This window comes from Dysidea avara, chromosome 7 (genome assembly GCF_963678975.1).
Source record: "Dysidea avara chromosome 7, odDysAvar1.4, whole genome shotgun sequence".
Taxonomy (NCBI): Eukaryota; Metazoa; Porifera; class Demospongiae; order Dictyoceratida; family Dysideidae; genus Dysidea; species Dysidea avara.
This window is the reverse complement of record NC_089278.1, coordinates 10,756,978-10,783,663: the sequence shown is the minus strand read 5'-3', so window position 1 is coordinate 10,783,663 and position 26,686 is coordinate 10,756,978. Positions and strand designations below refer to the sequence as shown.

The 26,686-nt window shown below is 36.9% G+C and overlaps 4 protein-coding genes across 9 annotated transcripts in view; 2 read left to right on the top strand and 2 right to left on the bottom strand.

Moving 5' to 3' along the window:
- The window catches only part of LOC136260065 (hepatocyte growth factor receptor-like), a 54,424-nt gene extending 42,054 nt beyond the window's left edge, over positions 1-12,370 (top strand). For all 4 annotated transcript variants that reach the window (XM_066053673.1, XM_066053674.1, XM_066053672.1 and 1 more), the window contains 7 exons: positions 1,094-1,258; positions 3,718-3,858; positions 5,887-6,101; positions 7,818-7,927; positions 9,486-9,648; positions 10,949-11,085; positions 11,903-12,370. In XM_066053673.1, the coding sequence (XP_065909745.1) occupies positions 1,094-1,258; positions 3,718-3,858; positions 5,887-6,101; positions 7,818-7,927; positions 9,486-9,648; positions 10,949-11,085; positions 11,903-12,107 (1,136 nt within the window). In that variant the 3' untranslated portion in view covers positions 12,108-12,370. The remainder of the gene's footprint in view (positions 1-1,093; positions 1,259-3,717; positions 3,859-5,886; positions 6,102-7,817; positions 7,928-9,485; positions 9,649-10,948; positions 11,086-11,902) is intronic.
- Positions 12,371-12,666: 296 nt separating this feature from the next.
- LOC136260071 (alpha-(1,3)-fucosyltransferase 10-like) lies at positions 12,667-15,764 on the bottom strand. Of its 3 annotated transcripts, XM_066053685.1 has the most exons (4): positions 15,630-15,764; positions 13,419-13,828; positions 13,308-13,369; positions 12,667-13,251 (listed from the first exon to the last, which is right to left on the bottom strand). In XM_066053685.1, exons 1-4 carry the CDS (start codon positions 15,691-15,693, stop codon positions 12,762-12,764), a joined length of 1,026 nt encoding a protein of 341 aa, XP_065909757.1. In that variant the 5' UTR covers positions 15,694-15,764; the 3' UTR covers positions 12,667-12,761. The 3 variants fall into 3 exon arrangements, with proteins under 3 accessions (XP_065909757.1, XP_065909755.1, XP_065909756.1); XM_066053683.1 differs by having other exon boundaries at positions 12,667-13,828; XM_066053684.1 differs by having other exon boundaries at positions 12,667-13,790.
- LOC136260070 (alpha-(1,3)-fucosyltransferase B-like) lies at positions 15,765-25,687 on the top strand. The gene is made up of 2 exons (XM_066053682.1): positions 15,765-15,887; positions 24,383-25,687. The coding sequence occupies exons 1-2, from the start codon at positions 15,875-15,877 to the stop codon at positions 25,537-25,539; spliced, it is 1,170 nt and encodes a 389-aa protein (XP_065909754.1). The 5' UTR covers positions 15,765-15,874; the 3' UTR covers positions 25,540-25,687.
- Positions 25,600-26,686, bottom strand: part of LOC136260072 (phosphonoacetaldehyde hydrolase-like) — an 8,561-nt gene continuing 7,474 nt past the window's right edge. Inside the window, exons 5-6 of the mRNA XM_066053687.1 lie at positions 26,299-26,445; positions 25,600-25,868 (exon numbers count right to left, since the gene is read on the bottom strand). Of these exons, the coding sequence (XP_065909759.1) occupies positions 25,680-25,868; positions 26,299-26,445 (336 nt within the window). The 3' untranslated portion in view covers positions 25,600-25,679. The remainder of the gene's footprint in view (positions 25,869-26,298; positions 26,446-26,686) is intronic.

Here is a 26,686-nt window from a genome sequence, read left to right as displayed (position 1 = left end):
GGTAGCTCGATGGCTTCCTTATGTTTGTAAACAGGTTTCCATGGTGACTGGGTTGATTGCAGAGGCACTTCTCTTACTGTTCTTTGTTTGTAACGCTGTGAAACAGGCTGAACATAGTTGAAAGCGAAGTGTAATGGTCACTACACTTTTAAGTCAGTAATTGATAGTTCGGGCACACGTCCAGTCACAAGCATTTACCTCTGGTGTGCCACCCTTCTTTTGATGTGGTATACGCAAGTTCACTGGTTATAATAGCAAACAAGTACTGTATAGAGAAAAACTTTGGTGGGGGGGGGCTTTGGCAAATTTGACAATTTTGCTACAAATTCGCCAAAGTTTTCACACACAGATTACTTGTAGCACCTCGGATAAGCATCTTTATAGCTAAACACTGAGCTTGAATTTGCCAAAGTTTATTTCACCAAATGCAGTTTAGCTTGCTATTCGCCAAAGTTTACCCCGCGAAAGTTTCCCTCTATACGGTATAAAGAAGTGTATATTAAGCAGGGAAACAAGGGAGGTCGCCTACACCTGCAGATATACTAGTGGACTTTTAATCCCTAGTCCACTAGTATATCTGCAGGTGTAGGTGACTAGGTGTATGCAACCTCCCTTGTTTCCCTGCTTCTTTTTCTATGATCCCTAATCGAACTTAAAAATTCCTTATACTATATTATTATTATTAACGTATTATCTTTAGCACTTGGTTGTATAATTAATAGGCTTTATAGTGCAACAAACATTATACTGTACAATTACAAGTTGTGTATGTAGGAACAGATAGGAGTTGCACTAAAGGTAACTGTGTAACTAAGAGATTTGTGTTGGAGTCTCTTTGTGAATAAGAAATTTCTAGCAATGCCAACATACATGTATCTTTTTCTAAGTGGATTTTAAAGACTTCAAAGATCAAAGCATATTATGCATACCATTGTATTGGAAACACTAATAATAAATAAAATAGAGATTTTAATTTGGTAATTTTGTAAGTGTCTGCCATATTGCCAATTTTAATTCCACGCTCTCATGTGGTGTGTTCAGTAATACTTACATACATGCATACGTATCCACATACTGCACTGATTTTGTACAGGAAACATTGACAGTGGGTTGTATTTGCCATCTGTTGAAACTTCTGACAAAGATTCTGTTGTGATTAGCAAAGAAGATATTGCCCAACTTTCTGATGGAAAAAAGAGTATTTTGTCAGCACTATTGCCCAAGGGTTCCATCATTATTGATTCTGTACTCGGAGAAGGTATGCTATATTGTATTGATGGTTGTTTGATGTAGTGGTATATTCTTATTTATGTGCTTGATGAAATTGCTCGCCTAACAGCTAAAGATAGCAGTAATAGTAAATTACACCTGGTTCAAGCTTGGAGTATCGTAGTGCAGGAAATTTTTCCATACATCGGTTTCATCTAACTCCAACTTATTAATCATCTAGAGTTATATAATAATTTGTCTTATGACAAACATTTCCATACATGTACTTGGTAGAACTTTTTCTTCTGTTCATCATGGGTTTAACTAGCCAGAATTTTTTTATCTTAATAAAATGTGGACTTTTTTGACTCATTTTGAGCATTGATTAGTGAAGAAATACATACAGTAATTAGAGTATTACCATTTCAGCATAATTTAAAAAATAAATAAAACTCTAAGAAAGTTAAATTTCTGGCTGATATGGAGGTCACCTAGTTAAATTTCTGGCTGGTATGGAGGCCATCTAATTAAATTTCTGGCTGGTATGGAGGCACCTCAAAGTCACAGGTGGGATCACTAAAGTATGATATGTAGATTTGGGATAGTGGACATGACTAAAATGCAGAACGGACTGGAAAATGGACACACAAATGCAATGAATGGAATTTGCCTGTAAAGATTGACTATACTTACTGTATAGCGTGCAGTTGATATTATATCTCGGTGCTTAATGTAATAGTTCTTTTTACGTTTAATTAAAAGCTTGCTCTTTGTGTTTTACATGTAAACAAAACAAAACACAAGCTTCAGTGTTAATGACATGCTGATACTTAGATTTTGTGTCCTGATTAATTGCTGAAATTAGTTTGGTGCCTATTCTTTGGTTTACAGGTGAAGATGCGTAGGCTTTGTCATGGTGGTGGACCCAGAATTCAGCTGGCAAGGCTGAATTCTGGGTCCACCACCATGACAAATACAATCCTGTATGTAGTTTTGTTTATTGTAAGCTTGTTTACAGCATAAACTGAGACAATTTCACTATCACAGGTGCTCACACTGGTGCTTTTTAAAGGACTAGTTGAGCATGCTTCAAGATTGTGTTCAGAAATTTGTTTCAGACGGTTGTTGCATTTTATATTCTTTCCAGCAGCTGTGTAGTGAATTTTTATGGCAAACAAACATTTTTAGGCAAATTCCTCCAGTCCATTTGCGAGTCCATTTCCAGTCCGTTCCGCATTTTAGCTATGTCCAGTGGAGATAGGAATGATTAACCACCTAAATTTCAACAAAATACATAGTAGCATAGTCAACACATCCATCCAAACAACTCCAAACAGGCTGTAGGACCAGGTGTCCTACAGACCTTCAGCACTTGTGCTGTAAAGCACCTTAATAAACACCATATACCAGAACCTGTAGACTCTTGTCGCCACTTGGTCTGGAAATCTTTCTGCACTCAGCGGAATGTTAAAGCTAAGATGCTGGTTATATTTACAAGTTTCTCACAGGTTCCTAGTGGGTCAAATTAATTATTGTATTGTAATAGTTTATTTAGCCTTGTAATGCAACTTTCCTTAGGTGATGTGCCAATCAAAAATAGCATTTCCTAAGTAATTACAAGTACACAAAAAAAATTTGGAATTTTCAACTAGAGTAGGGACCATATATAGCACATTGATAAAAAGTACTGAAACAAGCTGGTGTAGTGCGTGATATTAAATCACAGTAAAACAATAATAAGTGTTATATCCTTACTGTGCTATTCCAAATTTTTTGTGTACTTGTTTGTTAACTTTTTTTTTGTATAATAAAATTAATATGACTGGTGAACCCACGCATACCGCATCAAAAGAAAAAATGGTACCAAGACCCCCAACTGTCAATTATCATCCGAAAAGTGAGATATCCACTGCACTTCCATGTGTCAGTTATGTTCAACCCGTTATACAGCATTACGAATCAAGAACTATTCGAAAAGCATTTCTGTGATCAAATTAACCACTATGAGTAATATGGACAATTTCTGTTACGAAGGGAAGCCATGATGCACTACCACCAAATCGACACCTTTCACTGTCAGCAAAGATGAATGGGATGCAAAGGAGGATGCTGGTAAGGCCATGAAGAATGCATTGTATGTGCTGCGGTATGCCAAAAGGCACATGTCCGGCTGAAGCAACGTCGAATAGTGAAAAAAATCAAGCCCTTAGCCGTTATGGAGTTACGCTTGTCTGAAGGTCAGTTACTCGCGGTCAGTTACTCGCGGTCAGTCAGTAGAAAATTCCATTGTATAGTGGTTGTTTTTTTAAAATCTAAGCAACTTGTTGAAACCATTTCAGGTCAATCTGAAGGCTTGTTTGGGCTTAGTTTTACCTAACCAATACTGCTTCATCGTCGTCAGGGAAAAATGAGGGTGGTTTTATGGTATGGGCCACGTCCACACTTTTGTGGCCCCTACTATACAGTACTGTTGTACTGTATGATATGCAATCTTCATTATATTTCTAGGTGCTTTCGGTAAAGTGTACAAAGGTTACCTCAATCAAACTTACATTGCTCGCATGAGCATTCGTGCTCACAGTAAAGAAGCATTGATCAAGCAGCGAAAGGATGACAATGTATTAACTGTCGCTATAAAGACAATTAAAAGTGAGTCATTGTATACACATGGTAATTTGATGTGTTATAATAGTCTGTGCCTGCTTAACTGTACTACTGTATAATTAAGGTATGTATACTAGTGTGGCCCTAGAAGGAAGCACGACTGACAAGTGATTTCAAAAGTATACAGTTAGTAGTCACTTTCTTGTTGTCTGCTTAAAAACTCATACCAAATTTGACACACCTTCAATACAGTGTACAAACTAATAATGTGTTTGGCTTGCATGTAAGTTGTGTACTTATTTAAGCATGACAAAATATAGCCTGTAATTTGGTATAAGTGTCTTTAAGTGGACCTTTGATTAATTTATTTGGAAATTCAATGCATTTATTACCTACATGCAGGGGTGTAGCTGGTGCCCAGGCTGCGAGCATAGTAAACTGCGGCGCCCGCCCTGGCACGCCTCTACTGAAACGAACTAAAATTCATACTTGCTCTTTTTTGTGCATCTGTGACACTTTTGAGCAGTTGCTATCAACAAAGATCGCCTATACTGAAGATTCCTTCATCAATTAAATACAGTTCTATATAATGCACAATATCACGTGATTACATTTGAAATTTGATTGGTCACAGATTGAGCACATGCGATTTTGGTGAACTCTGGGTGTAGTGGTAGACCAATGAAAAACTGACAGAAGTCGTGGCTACCGTCATCTTCCAGGTCATGGGAAGAGCTACTGTAATGCGGTCATGTCATCATCGAGGATTCCGGAAGCAAGACTAAAATCTTTACTAAAATATTAGTGTTTAATACCATACCTGTTTCACTGCCCATACAAAAGTCTCAATAGTAGCAGTGAAATTTATCCCGTATTTCACTGACAGCAGTGAAAAAGTTGTAATTGCAATTTCATTGGCTAGAATTTATGTTAACAATGTAGCGCCAATTAGTGTCAACGCGTGTTTAGTGTGTTTAGTACATAGTGACAAATTGCGTACATAACAACGCTAATGCACAGCATGCGTATATGCAGCGAGTATGGTATTAACTGGGAATAGCATGGGTAGCAGTGAAATTTGGGATAAATACCACTCTTGTTGTATTGGAAATGGTAAATTTCACTCGGCTTCGCCTTGTGAAATTTATCCCCATTTCCAATACAACACTCGTGATATTTATCCCAAATTTCACTGCTACCCATGCTATTACTAGTACAAATATATAAAGTACTTGGTACGCCTAAAGAAAAGTTGTATACAAGTACAGAAGAGTGAAAAAGAAGTCGTTACTGGGGCTGGAGCACCTATCAGGCATTAAGTCAGTTGTTTCTATAATATTTGTGCAATAATATTAATAGCTTAGCTGCATAAACAGCAGTGTGGTAGTAAGCTAGGTACACGTACACACTTTTAAACAATTTTTCAAAAGCAAATGTGTAATAAAGAGTCCACAGAGATGGGCTCGTATTTTTAAATAAGTAGTGTGCATGGGGAATGCTGTACCTAGTGCTGGGCAACCCTGAAGGCTAGCTACTCCCCTGCCTACATGTATATCTGATAAACCATATGTAATAGTAATAGAAGTCCAACTTTTCAAACACACCTTAAGTAGTTAAAGTCTAAGTAGCTAAAGTCTTTGAGCAGGCTGTAGGACCAGGTGTCCTACAGACCTTCAGCACTTGTGCTGTAAAGCATTAATAAATAAATAAATAAAATAAAAAGAGCTTTACAGTACAGCACAAGTAGAATCAAGATAAAAGGATTAGCTACTTATGCTGTGCTGAAGGCCTGCTAGCAACCTGTGCTAGCAGCCAAATAATGTGTATACGGCACACATATGTAAATCAGTTACAAGTGAACAGTTCCCTAAAACATTAAGTATCCAAAATCTGTCTTGGCCATTTAAAAAAAGAACTTGACATCAAATGTGTCACTCAAGAAATGGTAATTTGCATACGTTTTTCTCGTCATGTTTCCTAGAATTATTAGTATCATTACAAATAAGTTGTACTATAATTATCCAGTCATGTTACAGTAAAGAATTTCTTGTTGACTGATTTTGGATGTTTTAGGTGGTTTGGACAAGCAAGATTGTCTTTCATTGCTTAAAGAAAGTGCCATTATGAAGAGTTTTGATCATCCACACGTTCTTGGCTTGGTGGGAATTTCACTAAACACTGAAGATGGGACTCCAATGATTGCCATTCCTTTTATGAAGTATGGAGATCTCAAGACATTTCTTGTATCTAAACGGAAGCAAACCAAGACTAAGAATTCCTTTCCAGAGGTGTGTATATATGCACATAATTATAGTATGGTGTTACCACATTGTAAGCATGCCTTCAAAATAACTCAAAAAGCTTGCAATATTGTCTCTAACTTCTTTATTTTCTTATGGTAATTTTTAACTTGTGCTTTAGACAAGTGTAAAAAATGATATTCCTGCTATCTTGGTTTTTCACAATTTGATGTTAGGCGGGGTAGGATGCATTCATGTGTACTAGTACAAGAATTCGGTATGTTAGAAAACATTAGACGCGAGCCCAATGGATTAGTAGAAAATACTGATAGAGGGGGTCACTGGGCATTAAGTATTATTCATGTTCTACTTCATCTGTACTTTACAATGGATTTGATAAGTTCCATTAAGGAGAAACAGTGATGATGTGGACTTTCCGTACTGCAATCCATATACAATCATTGAACATGTACAATACTTTTTACTACTGCTTTTGTAGTTTACATAATTTGATTAGTATGTATACACATGTGTCCTACCCCCTGATTTGTTGTCACTGCTTTTTGGCATGATGCAATGCACACAGCATGAGCTTACCATTGTCCTTCTTTGTGTAATGTGTCAATACATCAATGACTTTGTGTATTAGCTATACACAAAGTCATTGAGAGAGTGAAGTTGGTCTATTCAGAATAAAATACTACTATGCTTCTTTTGCTTTTAGTGTGTTTGCAGACACACTTTGTGTAGGAACAGAAGCAAAATGGCTTTACATACTGGCAGTTGGACCATTTGAAGCCTAATACTGTATGTCTGGTGCTAAGTACGTTAGTGGCTGTATAGTAGGGGTAATGAAGGTTTACCAAAAACATCACCCAAGAAACAATCTCACTTTTTCTTCATGATAGCTTGGCAGTGTTGTTTAGACATAACCAAACCCAAACATGCCTTTAGAGTATTGTAAACACTTTCAACGAGTCACTATGAATTGTTTTTTTTTGTTGTTGTATTTTTAAAGTTTCTTGTAGCTGTAACTAACTGATATCTTCAGCCAGGCACAACTCAACACTACGGGTTTAGATTCTTCACTGTTTGACATCGCATAGGCATGAGACTTGCCATTTTACCTACCACAGCAGATACAACATGGACTATCTTTGTGTACCATTCTCTTCCACTACTGTATAGGTGTTAATTCATGGAAGTGACTTTTGCTTACTATAACATTTATAATAAGAATTGTCACTAATTTGTGCAATGAATGTAGAGGCACTTCTCGTACTGCTCTTCATTTGTGGTACTGTGTAATAGACAGAACATTGTTTGTTGAAAAACAAAAGGGAATGACAACTGTACTATTAACAAAGGGAAAATTAGGAATTTTGATAAAGAATAATGATACAGTGGAACCTCAGTTATCTGGACCCCACTTATCCAGATTCTTGGTTAACTGAACTATGGAAATGACTGAGTAGTGACTGTTCTATTAGGGTAGTTGATAATACTGAAAATTTTCTTTATGATATTAAAATATATAGTTTCAGATATATGGACTTTTCAGACTTATGGACCACCTCTGGTCCCAAGGGGTTCGAGGTTCCACTGTACATGTACATGTGCAGCTATACTAGTGCAAATTTAATTCACTGCTTTTATTACGATGTTCCCTACTCAGATTTAAATTCATAATACTGTACTTGTTTTATTAAAGATGTGCACAAATTATAGCATACAACTGTAAGTGTTTTGGTGTTTTTCTTCCAGGGTGTTTCATACAATCTATTAGTGAAAATGTGCATAGATATTGCACAGGGAATGGAGTATTTAGCAAACGAAAAGTTTGTACATCGGGATCTTGCAGCAAGAAATTGCATGTAAGCAATTGAGTAACACTGTACATTAATGCTATAGCTACACTGTATGTAAAATTTGTAAAACATTTCACTGTACAACACACACATTTACAGAAAGTTTAGGCTTTTCTGGCCAAAAATATCACCCTAAAATCAGACTCGCAATACCTTCATGGCACCTTGGCAGTATTTGGTTAGGTATAACCAAGCCCAAAAGTCCATTAGTATGCTTCCAATAGGTCACTAGAATTTTTTTTTAATTTATTCAATGGAATTTTCTACTGACTGACTGACTGCCTGACCGACACCTTCAGACAAGCATAACTCGATAATGGCTAAGGCTACGGGATTGATTATTTTTTCACTATTTGACGTCAATTCAGCCCGACGGGTGCCTTTTGGCATACTGCAGTGTGTACAATGTATGCTTCAGTGTCCTCCTTTGTGTCCCATTTATCTTTGCTGACAGTGCAAGGCGTCAATTCATGGTGGCACTGTGCGATAGCTTCCCTGAATTGTCCAAGCTTTTCATTGTGACTGGTTTAATTGCAGAGATCCCTCTTGTAGTGTTCTTTCTTTGTAATGCTGTGTAATGGACTGAACATAGCTGAAAACGAAGCATAATGGGTATTTCTGTAATTAATAGTTGGGGCTTGCGTTCAGACTAAAACAATAAGCCTGGCACCATTCTTTCTTCTAATGGAGTACGTGTGGGTTCACAGTTTATCAGTCATAATAATATTGCAAAAAAGTAAACAAACAAGTGCAAGGAAATAATAGGAATTTTAAATTTAATTAAAGAGTAGTAAAACATGTGGGGTCACCTACACCTGAAGGTATACTAATCCCTAATTCAGTCATGGGTATAACTGAAATAGGGATGAAATGTCCACTACTCCTTTGTTTCAGATTCTTTGATCCCTAAAATTCCTTGTACTTGTATACGTATATGTGACCCACTGAGCAAAAACCCGACTTGTTTGCTTTTTTCTCAAACTTCATTTTATAACTTCTTTGTTGTCCAGTTGGAAAAATCAATGGACTGTTAAAGTTTCAATCATATCTGGTGAGTACTTTTGGAGTTATTATGTTAGACAGCAAGACAAGAAAAACAATTGATTTGTACAGTGCCTATACAGAAAATAAATTACAGGTGCTCATTTAATCGATCACAAGTCATGAGTGCAGCAGCAGGCTACAGAGTGGCATTATGTTCACCATGAACTGGGGCATACAGTTTTATCTACCCATGCTTTTATGTAAGAAGGCTGTTCAAGCTTAGAAATGGTGACAATTTATGTTACATTTTGCTGCAATGTAATCAAATATAATTGCTTTGTGGTACAGAAACGAAACAAAGATATTCTTGCCCTCCATGAAGAGGTAATTTCAGTTGTGTGTATTAGACAAAACATGCATAAAATTATTTTCGTTGCATGTGTTTTTTGTCCAATGTGCAATTATGCTAACTGGTCAGGTTTTTGCTCAACAGGTCACATCTGTATGTTCATGTGTATTTGTTAAAATGCGATTCATTCATAGCGTGGTTGAAATTAAAATGTTTATTTCTACGTACAAGGTTGGATGATGAATTCTCAGTCAAAATTGCAGATTTTGGTTTAACCAGAGATATCTACTCTAAAGATTATTATAAGCAATCAAATGTTACTGGTAAGGTCCCTGTGAAGTGGATGCCCCCCGAAAGTTTACATGACAAAATCAGCAATGAAAAGACAGATATTGTAAGTTGTATGTGTCAGTGTATTGTTTATATGTATGTATGTATGTACGTACTTACATAGTGTATGTCCTCATATAAAAGCCGCATTCAATTAAATGCCTGTCTCGGTTATAAGCCGGGGGGGTTTCCAGCACCTTTGGAAAATAAACACCTGGTCTCAAATAGGCCCGGGCTATTACTTGAGTCTACTGTTAAGGTTACGGTATAGTCACGGGCAATCATTCAAAATTTTGAATGCCTATCGATACTTTTTGAGAAGCCCATAAAATCTAGCAGCGTGAAAAATTTTAAATGAAGGTGAAGCCCTTCATATTTAACGTTTTTATGTAGCTACAGTGTGGGTGGATCACTACAATTTGTTGTAGTAACACAAGTAAGCCAGCCCGTACATCGCTCAGCTCCAGCTGTCACTACCATGTTTTTCCGCCGCCAATTACAGCAAAAGTTGTAGGCTCTATTGGCTTTTCTGGGGCATAGTGATACTGTATATTAAATTTGTTAGGTCCTGTGGAAGCGTTTTTGGCGTGTTTCTCCCCAGTGACTCGGATACAAGCCTTCAAAGAGCTTGTTTCACCCGAAAAAACTACTAAAAGTTCAATAAAACGTCTATACTATCAGTAACTTAAAAAATCGCTTCCACAGGACCTAGATATTTTAGTTTGTTTAGTCACTTGTGTTGAAATTATAAGGATTCAGTAATCTGTTAGTCTGGTTTTTGGCGGCGCGTTTTTATAAACCATCGCTCTATTGTAGACCACACACCCAAGAACAGTCGTTGTTCTGTAGTAAAAACAAACAAGCACAATTAGTTGTATTGCTAACACAACACAGTTGTTGAAATTATTTATCCCTGCTTGGTTTAAAGCAGGTTTTGTAATTTGTTCCGCCCACGCATTTTAAACTATTCATTGATTGTTTCCCTTGTTGGTGTGGCTTCTTCATACTTAAATTTAGAGCCTCTGAGGGATGAAGGTACTACAAGTAATCATGTGAGGTAGTCCAGGTGAGTCCACATGCATGTAGATATGTACAACACAACTATTTTCCAGCCTTGCCTACAATTGTTTATATAGTCAACACACCATTACGTTCTATCACCACCCAAATTCGATTAAACGCCAGGCATTGGTTGAACATCGAACCAATCCAAAATGAATGCCTGGTCTCAAATAAAGACCCTTATTTGTTTACAGGCCAGGTCAAAAATGCTGGGAAGGAAATAAAAGCCCAGGCTTTTATACGAGGAAATATGGTATGTATGTTTGTATGTTTGCATGTGCTTTGTGTGTCTCCATCATCAGTGGTCATTTGGAGTGACATGTTGGGAAATATTCAGCTTGGGAAGACAACCTTATCCAGGTGTACAAAACTCAGAAATTGCTACATTACTGGAACATGGAAAAAGACTTAGTAAACCACCACTTTGTGATGAGGCAATGTGCGTAAGATCATATTACTTGCAATTTTGTATTACGTATGTATGTATATCAGTGACGGATCCAAAGAGGAGGGGGCACGTACCCCTCCCCCAAAATAAATTCTATACACAAGATCGAGATACTGATACAACAGTCAGTCAAATACTATTAATACCATATGTGACTGTCTCAGCAAAAACCCGACTTGTTCACACAAGCATATGCATTGAGAAAATCGAAATTTAGAAATAATTCGTAAAATTATGCATGCTCAAAGAAAAAATAAGCAAGTTTTTATAGGGCCATTACTCGGAGAAGGAAGACTCCAATCAATTACAACTATACATCATCTTATTTACCTGTTCATGAAGAGTTCAAAAATCTTTGTTTCTTTCTGTAGCCCTAACAATGAGTGTGTCACGTGGGCTTGTTTACAATGTGGTAAACGTAAGCAAGATCTTCGTCATTTCTTCAACTAAACCACCTTCACACCCATATGAGTAAGTGACTACAGGGCTAACGCTATTCCTTGGCTGATTTGCTAATCCATGGTGAACATTTTAAGCCAAATTGTAACATTGTAGAGTAATGCAAACAGAAGTTATGGCTGCAAATGTAAGCACCTGTAGTTTATTTTCAGTATAGTCGCTGTACAAATAGATTATCTTGCTCTAGCGCTATAATTTCAAAACTACTCGCCATAGAAGGCTGAAGAAAGTATATAAAAAGCAGCACATAGATAACTATGTTGTAATAGCTGCCATCATCTCTTCTTTCACTGTTTTTATTGCTTGGCACCTATTCAATTGTGACTGGTGTTGTAATTTTTCTTATAAGGTTTGAGATTTTGTACAGTTGTTGGTATGAAGATCCAGATGACCGACCGACATTCTCTGAGCTAGTTTCAAACATAGTGGAGGTAATCAATCCACAAGTAGTAGAGGTGGAATCGTTAGAGAATCTTAAAAGAAACTATGATCCTAAAAGTGTCCAACACTCTCTGATTTCCTCCTTATCAGAAACTTCTATGGAAATTGTTTGATTTTATTGTGAGCTGTATTTGCATCAGATTTTTACACACAGAGGTTGACAAAATTAATGGATTTATTGGTTTTTGTACAGTAAAAATAGTAGATTTTAATTTTGACTATGTTTTCAATGATTTTACATACTTATTATATATAATGTGTTTTATACATAAGTTTTATGTGTATTTGTGTGACTGCTTACTTTATATAAATACATGTATTAGATAAGAGTATTGCTAAGATGAATCTGGTGTGTATTTCATACCCTCCAACATCATTAATTATTCAGAATCAATGCAGTGATCTAATGCAAATCTGAAATGTAAAAATTTTCAGTTTCACCTGCAACCAGCAGTTTAATCATTTTATAAGTGGAATAACTACATTTACAAGTTTTGGTTTATCAGCAGACCGTACATTTTAGGTTTTACGAGCATCTGTACTTCTGATGGAGGTGGTGATGGCAGTTTGAGGTATATAGCAGCTATTAGCTAATGTTTCAGTAAGTCACAGATGGTCACTAATTTTTTATACACTTAAGCATAGCTACATAGTATATGATTGGACAGACAATGAAAAGCATGTCAAATGAAAATAGTGGAAATCCTTGTACAATATTTTGCAATGGACAGATGTGTGTTGCATGTACACATGTTTTCAGTTAACAGTTATAACTTTAGTTTACTGCAACCTCTCTGATGATATTTCAATTCTAGTGTTTTTCTACAAACTTTGCACATAAAATGCTCACTGCAATACTTATTGTGAAGTGTTCTTATTTTTTTAAGGTCCCAATTCTGAAAGAAACTTGCATACAGCTTTTCATCATTGTCAATTTTTTTAATATATTCTGCAAGCTGTTTAGGAGTGTAGTCAGGAGCATAAAGTATGGTATGATTTCCAGGAATTAAGTGAAATATTGCAGAATCGCCATAGTAAATGGGGATCATGTCATTTAACAAACCATGATAGACCTTTTCTGTTATGTAGTCAGGTTCAACAGTGTTTTCAAATGCCAAAATATACTTATATTTAGAAGTCTTCAAAAATTCCAACTTCTTGTCTTCCCAGTTGGCAAGTCTTCTAGTGTCAGAAACTTCAACCTTTTTAGTTTGATAGCACCTTCCAAGTTGTTCAATTTCTAAATGTTCCATTAAGCTAGTAACATAATCATTTCTATAAGCAGAATCACAGTTTGATATCATGCCTAGTACCTTTGATCTACCCTGTGGCAGTGGTGGTTGACCACGGGTAATAAGCTGCAGGGTTCGATCTCCTTCACAAAAGAATGGATAAGGTATTGTAGAGTCTCTATGGTATGATACCTTTATGTCATAATCATAGTTGTCAGGAAAGTGTACATGTGGCCCCTTTTCTGATTCCATTGTAAACGCTATCACTATTTGATCTTGATGTTGTCTCTGATAATTTACATCACTACGAACAGCATAAGACAATATACCATCAGAACATTTATCAGTTGTACTGAAAGTACAAATTCCACCTCCTGGAAGTGGTGGACAATTTTGACCTGCTTCTACAAATTTAATGTAGCGGTCAACAAAACATTTTTTATTCAGCCAATCAAAAGCATCCATAAATATTGTAACATTCTCTTGGTGTACTTTGCAGCTAGAGTAATTACGAACAGGCCTCTTGCTTTGACAGGGATAAATGTTGCGTCGTATTAAAACAAACTGAAGCAAAAAATAGCAAATCAATAGCAATGTAATGCCTACCAACAAAAAAAAACTGAATATGAAATGTGACATGCAGTAAGGTAGTAGGGATCATGGAGGTTTGGGCTTTCTAACCCAAAATTATGCTACCAAAAAACCAGTATTGCTTTTCCTACTTGACAGTTTGGCAATATTGGTTAGCTTTTATTATCTACTAATGTCTACAGCCAACATGTTTGGCATTACTTTGGCCCTTTCACTAACTGCAACAACTACAATGCAGACTTACCTTTGTCCTCCCATTTCTTCTTAACTACCACGTAGGTGTATATTCGCAGTAACGCTGCTGGGGTGCACGTTCAGTCGCCCAACTACCAATTTTTACAATGTCTCTGGTGCCATTCTTTCCTTTGATGCTGTATGCAATGGTTCACCAGTAATGAATCATGTTATTACAAAAAAAGTAATACAAACAATGAAAGGAAAAATTAGAAATTTTACATTTGAGTAGGGAAATTTATATCCTAATATTTCCTTGCCCTTTAGTTATAATTTTATCTATGACTAATACTACAGTTCATGCAGTACAATAGTACTTTCTAGTGAGGTTTGGGCTTTCTTGCTAAAAAAAAATCTGCTTCATCTTTTCTTCATGACAGCTTGTCAATAATGGTTAGGCAAAGTCAAGCCCACAAATGTCTTCAAAGTGACTCCAAACCCAACAAGTTTCACTGAAATTTTATTTACTAACTAACTGATACATTAGGCAGATTTCTTCACTGTTCAATGTCGCTTTGGCCTGAGACATGCTTTTTCACTTATCACAGGCAGCAGCTGCAAGCATGCATCATGGACTTATCTTTGTTCTCCTTTGTGACCCATTCTTTTTCCACTACTGCACAGCTGTTGATTCACAGTAATGCATCATGGCTTGTGTTTTTAATTTCCATAGTTTGACTGTAGAGGTAATTTTCATACCATTCATTTGTAATGCTGTGGTGGAACATAGCTGCAGGATGGCCATGTCAGGGAGCACACCTGCACCGTGGACTTTTATCCCTACTTCAGTCATGGCTATACTGGACATGCTGAAGTAGGAATAAAAAGTCCAGTAGTATAGCTACAGGTGTAGATGACCTCCCTTGTTTCACCACTAACCTATTGATAGTTGAAGCAATTATCCACAAGTACTTATTATTACAGGAGTCAGAATCTTGAATCTAAAAAGACCCAGTGGTGACTTGATCCCCAGCAACATGCAATCTAGGCAAGCCACAAAAGTTGAATCTATGTCATTGCTTGACAGGAATAGCTAATAGCTTAGATAATCAATCCGTGAGTTTATTGTTGTGGTACAAAATGGTGGCCATGTGCTGCTTCATTTGACAGCCTTGCAACTGTGGTCAGGCAAGCCAAGATTCCAAGTTTAAAAAAAAAATTCAACATCTGGCTGCCTGTTGATGGAGTAAGACTATTCTGTAAAGGCAGCATCACATATATTATTTCTACGGTACCATTTGATACAAAAATTAAGATGGATCTTCTTCATTACAACTTTACACCAGAGAATCATAACATGTATATTCACATAGTACAGTGCATGCAAAAAATAATGTGGTGTTGAAGGACAGCTGGCAACAATGCCCCGGATACTAGTCTCATAGCCAGACTACTTTCTTCTTTTGTGTGTGGACAGGAAAGACTTTTCTCGCTCAGACACAAAAGAACAAGTAAAAGAAAAGGTAGTGGTCTGGCCATACTGATACTGCATATTGATACACCTCATGATACACGCATATGATACACGAGTTGATACATTCGGATACATTACATACGCTGATACGTACTCGGATTTACCTTTACAAACATAACCACACTGGATTCTATTGGTACTCCCAAACAGTCTTATGGACCAGCACATGACTAAATCGAGGGCTAAGTCGACACAGCGCTCATAGAGAAGCAATCTCACGTGATCAAACACGCCGGGCGCCCGTGTTTGCTTCTAAATATTTCGGTTGAACTCTGAGTGGGCATTTTTACTCGGTATCTTTCATGGTATGGGCGCCTCTGTTCAAGGCCTTTGAGTAAGAAAAGAAGCCATGAACCTAAAATGTGAGGTTGTGTGTCTTCTGAGATGTATTTCTATATCTGTACAATATAGCCATAAAAAAAAACAAAAAAAAAAACAAAAAAAAAATATATATATATAGCCATAGTTATTAATTTTCATTATTGCATGCGCAATTAAGCTACAAAATCTTGTTAGCAACTGTTCCTTGTCAGATTAGACATTTGTGAACTCTGGTGTAAAGGCTACAGCCATTCTCAGTGGTTCAGTGTAGAACGAAAGAGACTCGCTTGGTCTACGAAGTGTTATAAGGCCACACCAAGTCAAACCTTAGTTTCTGGTCACCCGCCCGTATGGAAAACCTGGAACCCCAGTTTATGAGGACTATTATAATATACGACACTTAAGTGCACGTGACCCAGCAAGAGACCGATTTTTTTGCTGCAAAAGATCGAGATATTCTAATAGAGCAGTCAGGGATTCTAATAGAGTAGTCATACTACCCTTAACTACAGTTAGGTATATATGCCGCACTAATAAATAATGTTTCTGACTAGTTTTGTCCTTGATTATATAGCTGTAATTAATGCTGCTTCTGTTACCAGTAGCTTGAGTAGCATTAACCACTAACTTAATAGCATCAGATAGGCCATAGCTTTAAAAGTTACATAAGAATATAATTCATATGTTGATTAGCCTAGTGATTCTTCCAAACTTCGACTTACTTACCAATGAACACTGGTACGGAAAGCTGGTAACATTCTGCGTGCTCAAACTTCAACTTTTCCACTGGACGACAGGGGCGGATCCAGGGGGGTTCCAAGGGTTCCATGGAACCCCCCTTTTGAAAAGCCTCTCTCACTCGAGATACTCTAATAGAGCAGTCAAATCGAGATACTCTAATAGAGCAGTCACAGTAGTCTTTTCAGGAGCAGTGTAGCAAGCTATATATCTAGTTATAAATAAGGAAGGAAATATAGTTGGTGAGGTGGCAGCTATTGTCAACAGGTGACAACTTACACAGCTAGGCTAAAGTTGCAATTTCAAAGTGGAACCCCCCTTTTTAAAAGTCTGGATCTGCCCCTGGACGACTAAAATTGTATGGTCCAAGATTGGCAAGTAGAAGCCCTTAGTTAAAACATCAACTTTCCCACATGATCACTGAAAAACACTAACCTGGAGCACCCAATGACTCAAAACTTTGACAGTTACTTTTCTCAAGGTTTACAACAAGAGTTCACATTTGAATGAAGGAGTTTCTGATGTGTAATTTCATTTTAGATCATTTGAACAAATTAGCTGATAAATCATAGTGATATAGCTACTTTCCTGACATACCTATTGAGGCATTTCAGTTGCAAAGCTACATGGGCAATACATTTCCTATAGTGCTTAGCTATATATTGTTGTGCTCAGTTGTTTTAAAGCAGTGTAGCTAGCCATGATCCATCAACAACTTTCCTAGTGCATTTTTGCAGAAGTATAACTACTTATGCTGTTTGTTAAGCTTGACTAAATATAAAATCAACATGAATCTGCTAAATTGTGCAAATAATAATACTATACAGTGTGTCATCACAGTATACATTACTGGTGTATATGTAAGAGTCTATAGTCCTGAAGTCCTGATCATCCGCCCGCCCGCATCCTTTTGTTGGTTAGGGAGTGACCAGAAACTAAGGTATGACTTGGAGTGGCCTAAATGTTCACACGACTATAAGGCCACTTAGGCCACTCCAACCATTGTTTCCCATTTGCCGCCCGCATGTAGATTCTCTTCCCGCATGGTCATTTAAACATTTTATTCATTATTTATCCTGTGATTGCATAGTAGTATCTAGTTTAGCAATCAGAAAGCCCATTTAGCTAGCATTTCACTGTTCGGGTTCTTAGTTTAAATATTTCTACTGTATTCTTACCTGTAACTTAGACAAATTTAGGGGGTGAGCGCGCATGTATTTTTTAGGTTGGAAACAAGGAATTTCTTGGAGTGGCCTTATATTGTTAATTTTATGTTTCAGATATTGACCGCCTAAATTTGTAAATTTGTATTATGAGTTTCATCATTAATAATTTTCTGTTTTTCATCAGCGCCCACATCAAGGGGGTGATACACAAGCACTCATTGTACGTAGATCTGCAACCGCAGTCTAAGTCAAAGCCAAATTCGTGCCAAGTCAACGGTCAAGGGTGAAAATTTCCAACTCACGATCGAAAAGTACTGAAATATCGTCGCTTGGTCACCGGTCAAAGATTGAAAAAGGCTCTTAGTCACAGGTCAAAGCGAAATTTCAAGACTTTGACTGCGGTCGCAGATCTACCTACAGTGAATGCCTACATGTCACCCCTTGCCACATGTATTTTCTGCCACACATATTTACCCATAACGGTTTAATTTACCATTATTTCATCTGATTAACCAAATATTGAGGATCTGCATGCGCAGTTCAGTTTTCAAGATTGCTGCGGTAATACAGTAGCTATCTTGCACATTGTTTAGCTAGCCAAGAGAATGTGAAAGATTGAATGAAATTTACAAGTAAAAAGTTGATCCTTGAGTGGAGCTGATCATATGACATATTAAAGGACGACTGTAATATGTAGCTACATCTAAAGAGGATATAGTTGCCAAACTAGCTATGTTGAATCAGCTAAATTAGGAAATTGCCTGTTATGCAGAGAGTATCAGGCCCTGGAGAGTAAGGTATGAAAATAAGCCTAGCTAGCTATGTGGCAAATACTACGGATGGCCGCCCGCACTCTACATTTGGAATTTTCTGATGAAAAACAGTATGAACCCTTTCACTACTCAATAAGTTCAGATAATAATATTAAGATACTTGAATAGAACAATCAGCTAACTCTAGTAAAACAGTCAGGTGCATGTTAGTCTATAATGAATAATGAGCTGCCCTCCTGCATTGTCTAACTTCTGATCTGAAACATAAAATTAGCAATAAGAGGCCTAATCTAGATATACTTGTCACCATAGATTCGGTATTTAATATTTGCCGAAGTTATTGACACCAACCTACCATTCAACCATTGCCAGCTACCCACTTTCCTTCTTTTCTGTCCAGGATGTTTTATTAAGAAAAGGTGTAACTAATCACTGGACTGGACTAATATGTTTTTGTTTAAGATTGGATTTATTGAGTTTTTCTAGCTATGGGCTTTCAGGAACAACCTACTACTAAATGATGGAATATGGAGCACTGCAATAACTCTGCCCCGCTTATATAGTCTTACTACTTCTTGCTGTTATGCATCAGGGAATGTGATAGCAATAGTTAACAGTTAACCAATGATTAAGTGTTGGAGGAGATAGCAGTAAGCTTGTACGATGCAATTCTAATAAATTCAGTCACATATACTAGTCACATAGGCCAGCTTGCACATGTAACAATTATCATGATGGTAGAAAAAAACCTACAGTTGTGTAATGATTGGAAGGAAGTTAGGTAAGATAGATTGTCCTAGGACAGGTGGCTTGTGTCTCAGATGGTCTGCATCACTCTATTTTATTCTCGGATATCATCGGTAAGTTGAGTTTTGGGTAACCATTGCTATCACATTCCGTGCAGCACAATAGACATTCCGTGCAGTACAATAGTAAGGACTGTATAAGTGCTGTAGAGGATAATAAGAAGTAGTGAAACTCTTAGTAGAGAGTTTTCACTTATTCCACTGCTCAGCTCAGCAGGCTGAAGTTTCCCTGAAGGCCCTTAGCTATAGTACCGTATAGCGGGAAATTTTCGAAAGGTTAAATTTTTGAAAGAGTGCTTGGTTGGAAATTCGAAAAAATATTTTCGAAACAATGCCTCTTTACCGCACCGCAGATAATTAATTCACGGAGGAAACTAACAGTGCATGGTTGCGTTCATCACATACATAGCTGCTTTGATTGTTCAGTATAGCTAGATAAATGCCCAATCTAGCTTTGATAGAATCTCGTCTAGCTACCCTAGGGTCTTCCTTAATTCGTAGGTTGAACCGTGTTGCTTGGCGGACTTCGCCTCAGAGGCCTGCAGATCGAGCTGCGGATTGAGCCATAGCTAAGTACATGCATGGTGTTTTCAGCCCATATAGATGTTTGCTGATAATTATAGTCTTTCCTAGTAACTGAATTTCTGGTCTCTCAAGCTCTTATAGGCTTCAAGACTCGTGGTGTCATTCGTGCTCACTCACACAACTTTAAACTAGTACCTTACCAATCAAGAATTGATGTATATAAATATTCCTTCCTCCCAAGAACTATACCAGAATGGAATAGATTAGATGATGAGATTATTGAGACTGACTGTGTTGAAGAATTTAAGCAAAAATTAGCCCCTTCTATGTATATAGTTAAGTAACTTATCGTAATTGTATATATTTTTATAGTTTAGTTCTTGTAATTGTACATATGTATATAATTAAGTAACTTGTCGTAATTGTACATACTTATATAGTTAAGTAACTAATTGAAATTGTACACATGTAATTGCACATCAGCATTATACCCCTGGAGGGTCCTGCTGATTAACAATAAATAAATAAATATGTGCGCGCTTGGTAGCTATAGCTATATGGCTAGCTACTTGTGTGTGCCCCAGTGCCTATCTATAGACTAATACATTAGGCCTATATAGCTAACTGACAGGGGCGGATACAGGGGGGGCTCAAAGGGGGCTCTTGACCCCCCTCCAAAAATTTTTAGTATACCAAGAGCGAGATACTCTAATAGAGCAGTCACTCTAATAAAGCAGTCACAGTATTTGAACAGTGTGTAGTGAACTATTTAAAGATTTTTATGTACTTTATCAGCTATAAATGCGTGGTTGGTGAGGTGGGAAGTTATTGTCAGTTGGCTATGACCCTTTTTTTTTTTTTTTTTGATCTCACCTTATCAAACCAGAGACAATGTAGTGCCTCAGTTCATTTTTGACCCCCCCCTTTCCATAAGTCTGGATCCACCCCTGCTAGCTGATATTGAAACTATGCATGCATGCACTCGCAAAAATCATTCATATATATACCTAGCTATACTTTCTTTGATTGTCATTTCAAAGCCGGGATGTACTATTTTCGAAAAAATATTTTCGAAAACACATTGTTATTTTCGAATTTTTCGAATATTTAACCTTTCAAAAATTTCCCACTATACGGTATGTTCACGTTGAGCTGAATCCTGAAAAACAGCTAAAATTTAAAAGTGGATTTTTTCTCAACAGAGTTAACATTTCAGCCAACCAGATGATTATTGGTAACAGCAAAGGTGTCAACAACACACACGTATGGTTTGGCTCCATTGCAAGTTCAGGAAAGGGCTGTAATGGACACTGTATTTATATGGCTTCCCTTAGGAAATGTATTGTGAAAATTGATCGGCCGTAATTATTATATCAAACATTTGAACAAAAAGATTTTGAAATATTTTTAGCGGGTCAAGCAGTACTACAAATGAGCCAAATTTCAAGATAGTGTGTAATTGCATCCATGAGTTATTAAATGTTTTTGAGGATTCAGCTCAACATGAACATACTATAGTGACATTTAATAAATCCAACCGTAGCACGTGTAAATTCAAAAAATGTGTCAGTCCAGTAGTCTCCAGTCCAGTGTTCCAGTCCAGTCCACTGAGTTACAACCATTAAGAAGACTGGTAAAGAAGAAACCAAGGCTGAACTTGACCCTAAGAGGTTTTCTGGTGAGCTTGGGTTGGCCTTTTCACTCCCTTCAACCCTAGCTTGCCTTGAACACACCAAACAACCTCCTTACAACTAGTGTGTTTGGTGGTTGAGTTGCTTGATCAGTATCTAGCTTTTGGTGGCACTTATTGACACCAACAGTCAGTGTCAATAAGCGTTTTCCATAATGACGTCACACAGATTCCTTGTTTGGGGGACTATCATATTTTGAAGTGTTACTTTCTATGACATCAATTTTTTTAGTCATTTTATAGCTGTTTAATTAGTACAATATTAAAGCAAAGGTACCAGGTATGGTTATAAAGACTTACAATACTTTGCAACTCCCATAATTTCATTGTCTCATATCCGTCCGTATCTGTTAGTTGCAGCTCTTGTATTAAACAAATGGTCAATCTTCATTGTGACCAAACCATTGATCTGTGCACAGTAATAAAACAAACACATTTAAAATCAGTGGGTAAAAATGCAAATTCCAGAAAAAAATATAAGCCTCACTAGTGGGTGAATTATAACTCCAATGGATAAATCCTGGGCATCATCGTGTTCACCTGTTCATAGGGAGTTCAGAAATCCTTGTTTCATCATACATGGGAGGGTTTCTGAGTTACTGACATTTGTTAATCTCAATCAGATATTTATCATAGCAGAAAAAAAAACTACTGCATGTATTTTGATAACACACGTGCAATAGAGGATATGTACATCTTTTACAACTGAAAACATCAAGACACACAGCAGTATGTCATACGGCCCAAGAAGCCACACCATTGGTATATTGACAGGAAGGGGAAAAAAACATGATTTTACGCATATGTATGGTACACGTACCGCTCAGATGCAATGTCGTCTCGTGAGAGTGCAATTGGTTAAAACACTCGCTGATTAAAGGACGTGGCATTCGTTTTGCTTGCAAGTATTCATTCCGTTTTGGTTGGGGATGAATACTTGCAAGCAAAAAGCGTGCCATGCCCTTTAATTAGCAAGATTTTTGATCACTCGCACTCTTGTGAGACAGCATTATATTTGAGCGGTACCATAGTTCCATGATCCCTTAACCAACTAATTTTTCTGTAAAGATTCCCGCCAGGTGGGGGAGTCCACAAACAAATTTGAAGGAAATCACCTCTGAGATATGAGCAAGGCAAAGATTTGGGTTTTTTTCTTCGTTTTTCCTTCTATTTCTTCTTTTTCCACAAATTTTACAAAATCTGCAAACACATACTCCATTCAAGTTAGTACACTTAAATGATATTTCAGTGGTTCACAATTAAAAAAAAAAAAAAAAGCTGTTATACTGCGAAAACCAGCTATGCATCAAGATACTCTAATAGTGCAATCACCCTATTAGAATATTTAGTAAGTTGCAAGTCATCTTGTAGAGAATTCAGCTGCAATCAAGTGACCATGTAGAGAGTTCAGCTACAAATAAGTCATCCTGTAGAGAGAGTTCATCTACATACGTTGATGTTGCCCTGTAAAGACTTCAGCTACAAACAAGGTTCCTGTAAAGTACAGCTACAAACAAGTCACCATGTAAAGAGTTCAGCTACAAACAAGTCACAAGTAGTTTACATACCTTTGTGAACTCTTTGTTCCTATCCATTGTTTGCTTAAGTTTGTGTACAAGATGTAAGCGTGTCCTTATATTAATTTTTAAAATGTTTAACTTTTACTTATATGTACTGAGCACCAGAAACAAGCAGCTGAGGAGCATTACTCAACAGCTTGTGTCCAGGTTTCATAATCAGGTTGATTGTATGGCAATACAGGCGTTGCTTCATCTCTTCAAAGTGAACAAGTCGCTGCTGTGAACAAACAGTGCTAGCTGAGGAACTAACACTGTAAATCAATTTATGTTTTTGTGATCTATCATACTTAGGCGGGTTGTAATGACAATACATTAGTCACTTCATAGATCCCTTCATACTGAATACAATCAGACATAGGGCTACTGTACACTGTATTCAATACTTTTATCGCAATGTTGAACAGTGAAGCAACTATTCTAAACTGTCTTGCAATTGTGTGGCAGAGATACATAACAGATTACCACGCATGTTCAAGTGCATGTGTTCACTTCACATAATGTATGTGCCTATTTTTGTTTTATTAGAATATTGTATGTAGCTGTTGTTATTAGGGTGACTACTTTATTAAAGTATCTTACTGATCTCAAGTGATGATTCCTATTACTTTCATACTTTAGGTGTTTCTACCATCTACTAAATCCACATAAGTCATCAGTAGACACCATTCCTTCCTTAAAGTTTTGTTTGATAAAATTTTATTATACTCAATCTTAAGTTTTCCTTCAAATATTCAAGCTTTACGCTGCATATTACTTACCTTTACACTGCATAATACACTCCACTCTACTTGTTACTTAGAGCACTGCCGTATGAAGAGTACAGTATGCTGTGGGCATGTCATCTGTATAAGTTGGAAGACACACACCTTCAAGTCCTGTTGTGGCAGTGAGCTTTACACACAAGCATAGGCAGTGGTTTAAGGGATACTTTGTACTTTTTTGTAACGTTCATTTCAAGTACTCAAACTGTTCAGCAATGTTTAACCATCAGACTATCAGGAAGTACCCTTACTATCTATCTAGTCATAGAACAAGCTGAACAGCTAGATAGTTATAGCAATTTGCAATGTTATTGACCGTGCTGTGTTTGAGTAGATTTTGTAGAATAAAATTACACTGTATCTTCCACGTAACTGTACTGTACTTACCATTGCAGTATTGTATGGAAAAAATACAGTACACTTTAGTACTTTGATCCCCCTACATAAAGTACAGTATACTGTGTACAATGTATGTCAATAATAGCTTTTTTTTATAGTTGGTACAGTATCTTCATTTCTGATCACTGCTATCATTGTGACTGTTCTGATATCATTCTATCACTTTGGCAATTTGCCATTGAAGAAGCTAGAAGTACCTGTACTATCTGAAGATAAGTTAGTTGGATGTTCAGTGAACCGTCTAAGTAGAGTATCTCAACCAAGTAGTTCTAGTTGTCAACTTCATGTTAAAAACCTGACTATATACATGGATTCTTTTCAGTGGCTAAATGAAAAGTGGATGATAGGTTTATATATGGCATACAAAAAAGCTTCAGAAAAGTGTTCCCCCTTGCCAGGTGGTGGGGTTTGTACATATGAACTAGATGACAAATGCACAGATGGAATTTTGTTTTATGGTGCTCATAGTGACTTAAATTTTATCAAGCAACACCCAAAACAAATTGTTATTTCATTCACAATGGAGCCAGAAGGTGGCCCTGACGTACTTTTCCCACCTAACTATCACCATGATGTAAAAGTGTCCTATCACCGTACTTCTAATATACCCATACCTTTCATATGTGAAAGAGACAGAGCATTACAACTGTACAATATGGGACAACCACAGATACCAACAGGTAGAAGGGAAATTATTGGATTGATATCTAATTGTAAAGTTGAGTGGAGAAACAATTACATAACAGAATTGATGGAACACATAGCAATTGACCAACTCGGTGAATGCTATCGTAAAAAACCTTCACGGTTTTCTAGGACTAGAAGACATGGAAACTGGGAAGACAAGAAGCTGGAGTTCCTAAGAAAATCACACTACAAATATATTTTAGCATTTGAAAATATTGTTGAATCAGAATATGTCACAGAAAAGGTCTTTCATGGGTTACTCACTGGCATTATTCCAATATACTATGGAGACCGTTCAGTATTTGATTACATTCCTGGAAACCACACAATTATTTATGCTCCTGACTATACTCCAAGGCAATTGGCTGAATATATTAATCAAATTGAAAATGACGAAGTGCTGTATTCTAATTTCTTTAAAGACTGGAATTTGGAAAAAATGTTGGCTCTACATAAACAGTATTGCTATGATCATTTTATGTGTAGAATTTGTAGAAAAGCATTGGAAGTAAGGTACCACCAGGAGGGCTGTATTAATGTAAAACTGATGGAAAATGGAGACCATTAAAATAGTACACTTCTATATATTGTAGTATATCTCATGATCGATTCAAATGCAGCAGCACTATTTGACTATGCAGACAGTTGTGATTTAAAATTATCTGTACACATGTACATGTGTATTTCCAAAATATTATAAAATTTCTGTCAAGGTTTTTCACCTCTACTGAGACGTTGATTGATGTCAGCTATAACTGGAGGTAAATCAGCTACACTGTCCACAACGTAATGAGCTCCAGAATCACTTAGAATGCTGTAGGCTTTACTAAGCTTTTTCTCGTAGTCTTCTACATTGAGGGCATTGATTGCATCTTCATTAAGTGCCATATAATTTCCCTGTGTAACAACACACAATAAATATTTTATATAACCACAATGAAAAATATTTGATCTAATGGTCAGGTTGTGAAATTATAACTGACACAATAGCTAATGAACTGGGCCTCAAGTGTTTCTGTGACCATGGGAAATGTATACAGTGACTGGACTAGAAGTTGGTGAGAAAACTGATCCATCTACAGTGAAAATTTAGTATGCTTAAACTACGTACCATGATTACTGAAATTTGATCATGATAACAGCTACAACTTATTCAAGAATTTTGTGGATATACCAAAGTGTATATAGAAAGGCCACCTCTCTATAAGGGCCTACTATAAATTTCCCCAATGGAGACATCTATATTCTATACACTAATACCTTTCACAGCCACCTACCTATACATAAAGGTACAACATTTACACTCAAAGTTGATAGTGATACTTACTGTTTTAGCAACTCCCACAGTCCAACATCCTGCGTGTAATCCCTCTCTCACTCCATCAACGGTGTCGTCCACTTTGACAATGGCTTCAATAGGGCTCACCTCAAGTTTGATGGCATTTAACCACATCATGTAGGGATAAGGTCTTGCCTACACAAAGCAACCAAATTGCATGTGTGCAAGCATGCATGTATAAGCCTGTGTCAAATTGTAAGCTTAAGGTCTATTTCAGTCCTACTTTGTACATTTACTTGTACATGTAATGCTAATTGTGTACTATGTAACAAAATATGCACAAATTTGAAACAGGATTAAATCATTGGAATAGTGTCTAAGAGGGATCCCATTCGTTACTGAAAAATCGCTTTGAAGAATTAAAAGCAATTGGTAA

What these genes read in the sequence shown, in the direction of transcription:
- LOC136260071 (XM_066053683.1), bottom strand. Translation starts at nt 15,693, where the DNA reads ATGTGCTGGTCCATAAGACTGTTTGGGAGTACCAATAGAATCCAGTGT. An exon ending in GTGTGGTTATGTTTGTAAAG is followed by an intron (nt 13,829 to 15,629) that starts GTAAATCCGAGT and finishes TTTTGTTGGTAG; the next exon opens with GCATTACATTGCTATTGATT.